At 35.8% G+C, this 13,580-nt stretch overlaps 1 protein-coding gene across 1 annotated transcript in view; it reads left to right on the top strand.

The window, feature by feature from the left end:
* Positions 1–3,646: 3,646 nt before the first annotated feature.
* The window catches only part of LOC110462872 (LIM/homeobox protein Lhx1-like), a gene marked incomplete at its 5' end in the record, with an annotated part of 49,352 nt that continues 39,418 nt past the window's right edge, over positions 3,647–13,580 (top strand). Inside the window, 2 exons of the mRNA XM_021517104.1 lie at positions 3,647–3,954; positions 6,967–7,169. Coding sequence (XP_021372779.1) covers positions 3,647–3,954; positions 6,967–7,169 — 511 coding nt within the window. The remainder of the gene's footprint in view (positions 3,955–6,966; positions 7,170–13,580) is intronic.

Raw genomic sequence — 13,580 nt, 5'->3', positions numbered from 1 at the left:
ATGATCAGCAGTTACGCAGTGAACGATCAAATTCAACTGAGCGAATGAAAGACATTCGCTCAGCGAACGATCAAAATTCGCTCAGCGAACGATCAACATTCGCCCAGGAAATGATCAACATTCGCCCAGGAAATGATCAACATTCGCCCAAGAAAGGATCAACATTCACCCAGGAAACGATCAACGTTCGCCAAGGAAATTATCAACATTAACCCAGCAAATGAAAGACATTCGCTCAGCGGCGAACGATCAACATTTACCCAGCGAATAAAAGACATTCGTCCAGCAAAAGATCAATATTCATCCAGCAGACGAACAACATTCGCTCAGCGAAGGATATATATTCTTCAAGCGATCAATCAAGTTTTCCTTTGAAGAGGAAAAGTGCTGATATTGACAAATGTAATGGTCACCATCGAATGATAAAAACAGTTCCCTTTAAACGTTTTCAATTGTCAATTTCAATTAAAGGTAAAATGTGTGAAATTGTGGTGATCAAATTCCATCATAGTAAAACTTGCTAATTATGTAGAGAAAACACATGTTACAGTACAAATCAATGTTAATGTATACAGGAATATCTTCACGTAAAACACAGCTATGTCACTCGATCACCAGAATATATCATGGTCGGGGTCAGTACGGGTCACATGCAAATGACGAAAAAATAATTTGCATGAGTCATTTAGTGCACTGTACAAATATTTTATGATTTGGCATACAATTCTCATACACTGTAGGTAGGCATTATAAGATAACGCGCTAACGGTTGTTGGAATTTCTGCTCCCTGAGGGCCGTCGGGGGTCTGAATTATGCAAATGATGACAGGGCTGTCACTCTCGACATGTCCTTGGGTGGTGCATGCCTTGGTGGGGTGGCTGGGCCAGGTACAGACGTCCCCTCCCCCGGGGGGGGTCAACGATGCCACAGAATACACTTGATTTTACTGTGGCACAAATCCAGACTGTGCGCTGAATTTACACACTTCTAAAACGAAATTGTTTAACTTTAAAATAGCTCAATCGTTAATAAACGCTTTTGTTTTCCAGACTCGTTACATTTTATTTGTGCGAACGAATTTGAAAAAATCTGGAATATTTTACATCCATTAGTTATGTATAAACATGGCCGGTACGGGAGGTACCGATGAGAATTTCCAAATTTTCACACGGATTCAGCATATATGTACATTACCTTACAATGTACAAGGCCGGTCGCTGTTAAATAGGCTATATCTAAGTGAGATTGGTGACCTTTTCCGGACACGGAGGTTCGTCCTCGAAAATTAAGATAAAAAGTTTGGGTGAGTTTCATTCCTCGTTAATGGATTTCTAATAGGTAAAAAACATGTTCCCTATCGGGCAACACTTATATCTCCGTTCTAAATAGATGTCCAACCACAACTTAATAAATCTGTGTCGGCAGTTCTTATCCACTACATTAATTACAAACCTGAATGTGTAGAGACACGCTCAACTATTTAAACTCTCCCAATTCAAAAGTACGAAAGATAAACACATTTTCAATAAATATGATTGATTAATATTTCTGTATATTTTACATACAAGATGAGATTATCAGCGATTTAGCTAACGATTCTCATCTTTATAAAGTACACGTGATGTATTTAATATATTGTATCTAGATTTTCCAACTGTCACTGATTTCCGGAAACCATGTACCCCTGATTTTTATTTGACTTTACCTTACTCAGTAATATTTGTGTATATATATCCGGTAACATTATGCAATAGTGATATATAGAATTGAGTTTTGTTACATTAATTTACTGACAAAACTATAAATAATGAAATAATTTCAATCCTTCATCTGGAAGACATGGTGTCTCCGGTTTTTTTTTTGAGGATGGGGGGATGGGGGGGGGGGGGGGGGGGGGGGGGGTCTGCGGTATGTATGTTTAAAATACATAGTTTTCAAACTGTTTATCGAGTAATAAATTGAAAACTGCATTATAAACAGTATTCTCCACTCCTCCCCAACACTCGACCATACTCGCTAGATCGGCACTGAACACCTAGGTATTTACTTGAGGTATAGGAGAGTGTAGACCCTCTTAGACGCTTGAAGGTTCTCTTCACACTAAAAACAATGTGTTTTCGCGTGAATTTTTGTTTGCCAATGGCCAAATGCACGGATTAGAAATACTTAACATATATAGCTAAGTCAACGATTCGTGGCCACCATAGGACTTGAGTCTGAGTAAACATATAACAAGCTAGTCCAGCACCCCCGCGCCACAACACAAGAACCTTATGGTGTATGGGTGAAAGGGGACCCACAAACCAAAGCAAAGTTGGTCAAATATTGTGATAGAACGTTATTTATTTTTCGCCAATTTCTATATACATAACGACGTATATGGTGACCAAGTTTATACCCGCTATATATATATAGTGTGTGTTATGTCCACTGACCGCTCCAAGTGACCACAGCGGCCGGGTAGACTTTAGGCAGGGAAAACAAATATTGTTTCAACAAGGTGCTCGGTAAAGAAACGCTATTCTTTGCGGTTACGGATAAGTTCTTAAGAAAATTTATACATTTATAATCCGCGTGTATGATATTCAATGACGACCAACTTGTCAGTGTTTTATCGGTAAAGTATGAAGTGATTTCCACCCACCTTTATGTTTATTTAAAAATATTATTTCGAATACAGAAAACCGTATTCAGTATACGATTTTACATATTTTTATAACATCAATTTATTTCTTACGTAGAGAAAAAATGATACCCTTTCGGGTTTGTAATAAATAACTAATTCATAGATGAATCAAAATATTATACATATTACGAAATGGCATGATCCTCATTAAATTATAACCTAATTATCTTTAAAGTTTAATATTTTATCTAACCTGTCGAAAAGACTCAATTTAAAGGGGAACGGATGCATGTATATAGATACTGAACATGTTTGTAGTGTAAAGAGGCAACACTACAAAATACTGCGTTGCTGTTCATTTTGTTTCAGCTTCAATAATAATTTCTAGAAATCTTCGCTTTCTGGTATCAATATCGACCGCAGAGAGTTGGACACGCCCATTATTCGTCCATGCAGCCGTAGGCTCAGGGACTCGTATTGATTGACGGCGCGAAGTCGTCTAAGCCACGCCTACTCCAAGGGTGCCTTACAAGTCTTATAACATGAAACGGTACACGCTGGTTTCACCAATAAAAAGCTGACAATACGCGAGAGGGACCTACCCCAACCGGCTGTTATTGATGGCCCACACCACTTATACATACACAGCCAGCCACAGCTCAACATTCTAAAGTGAAAACGGGGAAAAAACTCCGGATTGACAGACTACAGGGAGTTGTCATTTAGCCAAAAATTGTCTACATGTTTGTGAAGTCCAACAGCGCCTATAGACTGGACCTAATGCTACTCTAACCAGGAAATAACACGGTTTATCTGGGAAGACAACTTGGACAACTACAGCCGGAGTTGGAATAGTGTTATGCTTATGTTTATTGTAACTAGTGTCACTTGTAATGCCAATTCTGTATAGGCCTACGACTACATACCCGGACATCACAGAACAAGCTATCCGGGAAACATCGACAGAATCCATACCACTAAGGAACAGCAGACAGTGGCTTTAATTTCGTTTTCCTGCTTTTTGTGATATTTTCATCTTTCCACCCGCCGAGCTGTGGGTGTCTGCCCCACCCTCAGGCCCGTGGGTGTCCTACCCACCCGTTTCCCCGTGGGAGCTGGCCCCACCGATCACACTGGCGGTTGGAGGTAAGAACGCCGCGGTGCAGTGCGCCGGGTGTGAACGTCCCATACTGGATCGCTTCCTGCTAAATGTCCTGGACAGGGCATGGCACGTGAAATGTGTCCAGTGCTCGGACTGTCGCTGTCCGCTCACGGACAAATGCTTCTCCAGGGATGGGAAACTCTACTGCAGAACAGACTTTTTCCGGTACGTATTTGTCAACGCCAAAATCAAACAAGTCCGAAACCTAACCCCGGAAAGTCTAGTTTCGGTTTGTCCGATACCGGCTTTCCTTTTTCCGTCTCCGTTTTTTCATATAATGTTTCTTTTTTTCTTCTTCTAATACTTTGTTTTTTAATTACTTTTTGTAACTATAGATTAAAGCTTCTTGTCATAAAACTGACATATTTATTGCCGATTACGACCAATCATTTGATAACAATGTTTTTAGTAAATGCGATTATTGTAATGCCAATCTGTATTAATTGTAATCAATACATAATAATATAGGAACACGCGACGGTAAAGATGACACGGGTATCAAATAAATCTACTTGAATATTTGCTCTATTGACATTATAATCAATCAAGCAATAACTGTTATTATTATTTTCTACAAACTGCACATGGGTTTTTATTGAGTTTTAGCCATTTTGGTCCAAAAAATTATTTAAATTTAATAATATAACAAGAATAAGAATGTATATATATATATATTTAATATGATGTGGCACACACCTGCAAGTGGTACACATTTATAGCTATTATAAATCTTATAATATTATAATATTCAATATACATTAAGGAAACCCCTATGATAACTGTAAAGCTATCATTTTATTTCCAACACATTGCTATTTTAAAGCTGTCAAACATCCACACACGTGCAGCTTATATCTATACTAGATTATGAGTTCTCTCGATACTTTGGGGAGCATTCATTATTCACGTTCGCGACACATCTCTGATTCGCTCCGTTACGTTTGAACGGTATATTAGGCCTTGGACGTGCGTAAGTATCTGTAAAATCTAGCTGTTCTCTACAAAATCCTGTAAATTATTTACACACTCCTTCTCGCCTTCTACCAAACCGTTTTAACAGATCAATTTTTCAACTACTATAACCCTTCATATTTGCACCCTATGTAAATATGTAAAGTCTTCACAAGGGGAAAAAGGGCCAGGTCTCTCTCACAATTTCAAACTTTGCAAACGATTTTAATTCCTGATAAAATACAAGCACAGACATTCTACTTCAAATATCTGTCATTGTCCGGGATTTAATTAGGTTTGTTAATCAGAAATGATAAGGCTTTACTTACCAGGGAAAAAATCTCGTGCGCAATAACCATGTTTGACTAGCCCTAATAAATAGAGTGGGGATTTGTTAGAAGCTCACTTCTCTAATTGTCAGGTACTGCAGACAACTCTCAACAAATGATATAGAATTTCCGATTGACAATAACCGGCGGATGGGCTAAGTGTATTCTAGGTCAATATCACGCTTAATATTGTCAGTTTTATCGACAAACACATTCATTCTTGTTTCAAAAAATTAAAGAACATAATTGAACGGAATGAAAATCTCTTTATTCTTTTGTGTATTTTATTTTTTTATTTAAAGTTCGATATCATGCATTTATCTTGTCGGATGTCTAACTTTACCGTGAGGTTAGATACTCCAGTCAGACTTAATTGTATTCGACAGGATGTAGACGTACAGATGTATGGTATAGGTTTCGGATATGTTACCTATAACGTCGAATTTAACTATGTATGGATCATTTCTTTAATACATACCTGAGGACCGTCTTTCTGATAGATGCCTGTGCACAAACGATAGAAGATAAGGAGAGATTTGAACTTGAAATAAAAACCTTAGCATGGCTCTAATTGCATAGACTATATCCATATTTCATCAGTAAAAGAAATAACCCCGCGTTTAAATGTTAAAATTTTAAAGTTTTTTATAATGTATAGTAATGTCTACCTAATAATTTCTTCTTTTTAAAACAAAACCCACATTTGTAGAGGATGAAAGAGAATCAAGTTGATGTAAAATATCTATTCCAGATATTACATATCTTTTTTAAATAAACAAAGCATGCAACTAAATTATTTGATTTTAAATGATCCGTTGTTTAAATAATATTTAGATTTAAAACAACATTTGTTTAAGAGTAACTAAAAATTAGATATGTAATGCAATATTTATATCTAAATATTTGATGTGAAATATTATACTGTATTTTGCTGTATACCATAGCTCAAATAAACCTATAACGTTTTCACTTCTTAATTTTCTGAAAAAGTTTTAGTCTAGATTTAATAAAGATAAATACAAACATTCCTTTTTTTTTGTTATTATACATTAAAACAACATAATAGAATTTCAACTTTTCAAGTCGTACTTGCTGCTTTGAAGGGATTTTGGAATACCGTTATAATTTACCTGTGTATTGTTGTCGCACCTGTAGAAATCGATCACAGATTTTACTCATCAATGTTTCATTGAGAGTTGATCGGAAATCAATTATTGTGTAGCTAGTAAACATCCGTTTGTGAAGTACAAGATAACATCACGAATGTTTTAACGCCTGTAGTAGCTAATAACGGAAACATTTAGCACAGCAAGGCAAGTGTATATTCAAAATTTCGAATCCATAGTATGGTAGTAATGGATTTTTTTTTATACAATGTGAATTTATTTCTTATCGTTTAAATAACAATTTATGAATGAATATTACTTCCTAAACATTTCAATAGTGTTTAATAGTACAGGCGGTACAGGCAGGGTTCTTGTGTTTAAAGTATAGGTGCGTTACAGCTATTTAAGACATGTAACTTTAGTTCAGAAGTTTTGTATCTATTTGTATCGCTAAAGTTTCCTATTTATTACTGTCAAGAATTTAAATAAAATTGTATTACGGAAATGGATTTAAATTTAATTGTGTATCTCCCATGGTGGTATTACAGTTTCAAATTTTTTTTTCTACCGACTAAAACAATTTTAAATACATAAAATTGAAGGTGAAAAATCATTTTTTGTTACTATTTTTATCATGTCTATAAAAAGCGAAATTTTATTTTGGATATGAAATAAGGAAATGTTGTAACTAAGATGTGCTGAGCCATTTGACAGATGTAGTGATTTATATGGAGAGAGTGTACGCCTGTTGAAGCTATGATGAACTACATTCCTGTATTCTTACATTTCAGACGATTTGGAACCAAGTGTGCCGGTTGTACCCAAGGAATATCTCCAAATGATCTAGTGAGACGCGCCAGAAACAAAGTGTTCCATTTAAAATGTTTCACGTGCATGATATGCCGAAAACAACTGTCGACCGGGGAGGAACTGTATATAATGGACGAGAATAAATTCATTTGTAAAGAAGATTATATTAGCAGCAAATGTCAAGGTAATACCATTTTACATATATAATTTATCGCACATTTATATTTAGTCAATTTACAACATTATTTCAAACTTTGATTTTTTAGATTTACCTAAATGAACTCTAAGTCGTATATAACGGTCAGATTTTCCGGATAAAGGTGCCACCACATGCTCTTGTTACAAATGGCGGATGTTTGATTTGGGGTGCTGAAATGATACGTACAAGGTGTCGGTCTAACACTTTCTGCGTGTAAGCGCCTGAAAGTAGAAATATACAAGTTCCTACTACAATCTCTAGCGTGTTCATTGATTATTCAGACTTCGACAGGTCTTAAATCACACAGCATTAGTTTTCTACGTGTATTTGGCTATCAAAACAGTGAAATATTTATTATCACGAACTAAAATATACTTTTAGTAATATATCCATTTGGTATAAATATCTTGTTTTAAAATACTTAGTTCGCTCTTTCATTGATTATATTCCTTATCTAATGGCGAATGCACGACCAGATAAATATTTATTTTTTAAAATATTTATTTCTAGTTTTCCTGTTTCGGAAACTGTTTCGGTCAAGTCTGATTTCTGCTTGGCCATCCGCGCCTGCACGTGCGTGGTTTACGAGTACAGTATAGAAGTTTGGTAAATGGTGAACGTTTCGGACCCTGTTTATTATGAACTACCCTCAAACCTCCACCTATCTGTCCGTCCCCCTCCTCGTCTGACAGCACTGTAGATAAAAAGGCTTATAACTGTATATTTCGGGCCAGATTATCGCAGCTGTAAGCTCTATAGTAAATTCCTATTAATCCCTTTCAACATATTACAGACTGCCTCAAGTATGCGAGGAAACAGTTTTCACGTAAACTTAGAAACATGTCTGATAATAGATGCTATGCTATTTAGGCGTAAGAAAACTCCGTAATCGTTTGTTTTTATTTATAACGGTTGTGTTTTGTATTTCGAGGGGAACGAACCCAAAACATTAACGCTATGTGATGTTGAATTATTAATGGTAGTACAGAATTAATTGATACCTGTCACGTGATCCACAGTCAATCAATAGGTGTCCCTAGGTTAGGATACGTGATTAATTGAAGATATGCGCAGGTGTTCTATCTAAATGGCGAAATAATCTATGTCAAGCTCATGGCTGGCTTTCCGGAATATATAACACAGGTTTTTCTTCCTATAATATTTTGTGGGCATTTGATAAGTAACATATATAGAATATTGTTTACTATATAGCGCTGTGTAATTTTAAAGATATTATAACTTCTGTAGCTAAGCGGTATCAAAAATGGATAATGATATTATTATAGTATATTTAATATTGATTCGATACCGAAAAACATCACAAGTATACAAAGAGCTATTATTTCATTGCGTCCCTAAATTCATTAAACGGTGAAAGCATAAACAAAGAGCAAACCTGTTATGTTTGCCAATATTCAATTTTTCATCACATATTTATGAATATTATTTAGATAAAATATTCTCTCTAATCTTTTTATAGACAAATGAACCTCTGAAAAAAGTGATTGTTTTATTTATAAAACGTTAAATAAACATGCTTGAATTCCAATCACATAGGAAATGTTTGGAAGTTTTGAATAATTTATAATTGTAATTAATGTTTCAACGCCTAGAGCCAAGACTAGCTGGTTATGTGTGGATGTATTAAATATATAAGTTGTTGTGTTTTACAATTGTATGTATGTGGGGGTTTTCCGTTGTGTTCGGTGCGTGTAAGATGTCCTGTGTATCATGTGTGTAATTTTCTCTTCGTTCTGGCTATCTTCTCTCGCTCACCACAGTCCACTTTATCATCATTATCGTCACATAATCGCCATTTCCTCACATTTCTCCTCGTTTTAGGGAATTGCCCCTATTCTTTCCCCGTCATCCCGACTATTAATTGAGAAATGTTTTTAAGCTTTACAACAATTGTAATAAGAACTCGAAACACCATCCTCACATATTTCTCCTATTTTATTTCGCCAATTATCCTAAACAAAATGACAGATCGCATAATATACTCCCGTTAACGGTGAGTATCCGAGAGATTAAGTTAATGCCATTAGCTATGTCTGATTTTGCAGATGAATATTTTCATCTAATAAAACTGCAGTAGCGTTAAATCTTCATTATAAAATTATCTTGAAGTGTTTATTGTCGGAGATTCTTTGTTTTATATAATTCTAATAATACCCTAAACTAGTATTTCATTAGTGTATCTTTTAATCCCTAATTTAAGAGGATATCTAGCATGGCAAACGTTACTCATGTCTTACTCTAGCAATGGGTATTTACACAAGTTTTCTATTATAGACACACGCGTAACCGTCTACGTCTCCGGGATTAGATTGTGTTTTTCGTATTCTTAATTGAAAGCCGTATTTATAAAATGTGGATGTATGAAAATGCACTTTGTGACTCTTTGCTGAGTTTGTTTGAGGCTGTGGACCCTATACTTGATACTATAAGGGCCACAATGGAGTGTTGGGGTAAGGATCCCATGTGTTTGGTCGAGAGTCTATATTCAGAAATTTGTATGGGACGTTTTGAATTCGTTTGTGTACAAGGTAAACTAAAAATGTACCGGTTGTCCCCAGACTACTGTGGAGTACGGGGACAGGGCCTTACAGAGCCAGATAATATGGGGGAAGACCTTCGGTGGAATATTGAACAAATATAACAAAAACTCAAGTGCCCTCTATTTGTGTTCCTTTAACTGAGCTTTTGTAATTTCTACTTCAGAAATCGGTACATTACCGCTGTTACCGTGTACAGGGGTACAAATGCATAGCCAACAAAAAAGTACATAGGCAATTGATAAAATTAGGGAAGAGATGAGGTTTGTTTTTAAAAATAAGTTGTTTATTGGTAGCCCCTTTAACATAGATTATTACAGATAAAAGTTGAAGAAAATTTAAAATGATATGTAATAATTTATAAATAAACCATGGAATATCAATTTCAGACACAGAAACAGGGAGAAGAAAAATCATCATATAACATTTATTAAAACGGTTAGTCTTATTTTTGCGTAAATAAATAAACAAAATTCTGTAAATACATATAATAAATTTATTTAGACATTATACTTTTTTGAAATATTAGAATAAATAGCGGCATTGTACAATATGTGAGTTAAAATTCATTGTATAATTTGTGAGTTAAAATTGAATCCAGCCGTATCAAGGCTTGTTACAAATGAACGTTTTACAGTTGGAAACTACAGGATATTTGGTCTGTTGACGTTACCGTGGTGATTTATCTTACTTCGCAATTGTTTATTTTTGCATTGCCAACTCTTGTCTGCATCAAGATATAGGGGTGAAATTTAGTAAATAGAAGAACAATTTTACAGTCTATGATACCTCCAACATTTCAGAAATGTTAGAAATCCAAAACTACTCGTAGTCCTCAAGTGTTTATTTTTGTTTTTACCGGGGCAGAAAGTAAAAATAAAACCGACCATATTTTGAGATCGAATAGCAACAGTTCTGAATTTGACATACTAATAATTAACTGGTACCGGACTCGTATTTCCGGATTTGTTACTGTTTTTGAAAACTCACCTCTCAATTTCAACGTCAGTTTTTGAGCTTATGTAAATGTTTATTCGTTAAAGTGATAGAAAACCTTCCAGATTTAGAAATAATTTTAAAATATATCAAAATCCCTTGAGGTCATGTGATACTTGTAGATAAATAAACAAGGTTTGGTATGCCTGTTTGGTGTAGACTGACCGTGGCTAACCCAAGCCCGCCTGTCTCGTGTCTGGGCTTAAATACAGTTACCCTTGCTTGTTCTACAGTTGGTTTCCTACCGATAACCTAGCGGGGTGCTCGATGTGTTCGACTAAAAAACTTATTTCCCAGTGGAGATGGTGTCCACACTTAAGATGATGTTTGGAGTTTTCTACATCTAACGGCCCGGAGGCAACACTTCGTTACTCATATGTAGTGTATGTCTCGGCCCCACGTAGTTGTCCTGTGATTAAATCTGGGGTTGCACCCATTTGAATTACCAATATTTAAAAAAGGAAAAGAACACGCGTTCTTCTTATCCACTCCACCTAGAAATGTTAATATTGCCGCCTCAACAACTAGTAAACAACACAGATCAATCCACAAAAATCTACACATCCACATAACCAACGAATCCACATACCGAACACATGTAGCTATATATCCAACAGAAAATAACGGTTGGGAAAATATTGCTAAATTACACATTGCTTTATTTATCCCTCCATCTAATCCGTCATTTTACCTATCTTTCACAACCATCGTTGCATCCAACAGTTCATATACATTTTTCCAGCAACATTCATCCAGTCTTTTCAATTTATCTATCCATCCTTCCGTCTAACCATTCATCCATCCACGTGCAACAACCATTCATCTTATCAACCCCATTCATACATCACCCATGTGCATCTACCCTGTATAAAACACACATACATGTACATACATAACTGCTATTGTATATTTGTATTTCTATACACGTTTTATGGAGAATGTTTTTCCTTTATCCTGCTCTCTCTATCCCGCGGCCTTACACAAGTCGACAGATGCGATATATCACTGGCCCACCTACGCGCTCATATAAACCCCACACGTGTTCTCACGTACGCGTCATGCATGGCAATCTGTGCATTACGCGATATGTGGTCCAGGTGATGATCGGTGTTATGAATAAAAATCCTGAGAAAGGATTTGTCATAATTTCCAGATTTGTATTTTTTTTGACGTGAATATACATATATATATATACGCCTGAATCAAATTATCTAAACAAAATTGAAATGTTACCTTGATTAACATTCAGCTATACATATTACATGACAGATAATTATTTACACCAACACCCAAGAATGGGCCAGGTAGTTTATTACAATCTCAATAAATACTTAACTGAAGGAAATTTGTGTAAGATGATTTTTTATATAGAAAATGATATCAATACTCCCACGAACGGAAGTCATTAAAAGTATTCTAATAATAACAGAAGTAACGGTCACTCAAAAGACGGAAAAGTCGCAAATGTATCAGCGACCAGTGGAGTTTTGGTAGAGTGGTATGCGTCAGTGTGAGAGCTATGGAATGGTTTGATCAGTTGTCCTCGAGTTGTTTATGTATGTGTGTCAGATGTCATCATGGGTTATCGTCCAACGGTTCAATTACAGCGGTTAACATGTCCTATTAGTCTCCAGTAGCCAATTCCCATGATTTATGGCTTTTTAAGCAGAGATGCAATATGACGTATGACGATAGGGCATTTTGTAAACACGGACAAGGATAGAACTTGTCATCAAAATCAACTAAGTATCACTATAGTTTTTTTGCAAAGCATTAGGAAGGCAATTAAAAAACATTATCATGAAAATATATGACTTTTTAGCTGTTAAATTTTCAAGTTAGCCTTGAACGGAAATTATGCAAATTTTTCAAAGTATAGAATTTTCCCCCCTGTTAAAACGCAAATTAGAAAATCTATAAAAACGGTTATGGCACCGGTTTGTATGATGATATACATTTGTATTAGTCATAGAAGATCTATTTCCCCTCATTTGACCCCAAGAATGATGCATGAAAACCCCCACGCGAGGTTGGAGGCCGGTATTCTATGTAGACCTTTGGGTATGGAGAGTGGGGGAATGAAATGTCCTAGAGTGTTAGGTTATAGTCGGGACCATCAGCGGATCTTCCGACAAGCGGAGTCCAAATCCCTGAGCACGGATAATTTCTTAGTTTTGCAGCAAGTAATGACAGGCCGTAAAAGATGAAAAATTGTCCAATTGTCACGTTAGTGAAAATTTGAGGAAATTATCTTGTGTTCCCGCTGCGCGAGAGCACGAGGTGCGCGAGATGGCCCTCGTGGCATTTAGAAAATGGAGATGTCGTCTGTTAGGCCTATATTTCTTTGGGGCATTTTTGACTGTATGACTCGTGATGAAAACAGAATTTTCATGAATTATGGTGTAGGAAATGCCATATAAAATGATAAATTAGAAATTAGCGATAATTTAATTAACTATGTCAAACTTTCTCTACGAATTATAACGCCTAAGTACGCTATTAGTCCGGGATGTATCGGGTCCGGCTTCGCACTACGAGCTACTGTGATGGCGACTAATTAATGGATCTAATGCTGCCGTAATGGACGATAATTTAGAAAACAAACAATATCAAACGTAAAAGGGATTCTGTTCCCAAACTGCAATGATTGGTCGCCATCAAGACCGAGTATAAGCGTTTATAGGCGTTAAGTGCTTGACAATACATTCATAAATATAACTCATTGTTTCATAAAGCCATATTTAATAACAATTCTCTGACGCATGTGTCGATTGTCGTATTTAAGTTCTAATAAATAATACTCTAGTGTGCAGACAGATTATTATATTACTTCTGATATACA

The sequence above is a fragment of the Mizuhopecten yessoensis genome, unplaced genomic scaffold, assembly GCF_002113885.1.
Source record: "Mizuhopecten yessoensis strain PY_sf001 unplaced genomic scaffold, ASM211388v2 scaffold10839, whole genome shotgun sequence".
Classification (NCBI taxonomy): Eukaryota; Metazoa; Mollusca; class Bivalvia; order Pectinida; family Pectinidae; genus Mizuhopecten; species Mizuhopecten yessoensis.
Note: the sequence above shows the minus strand (reverse complement) of the source record. Positions and strands in the feature narration are given on the sequence as shown.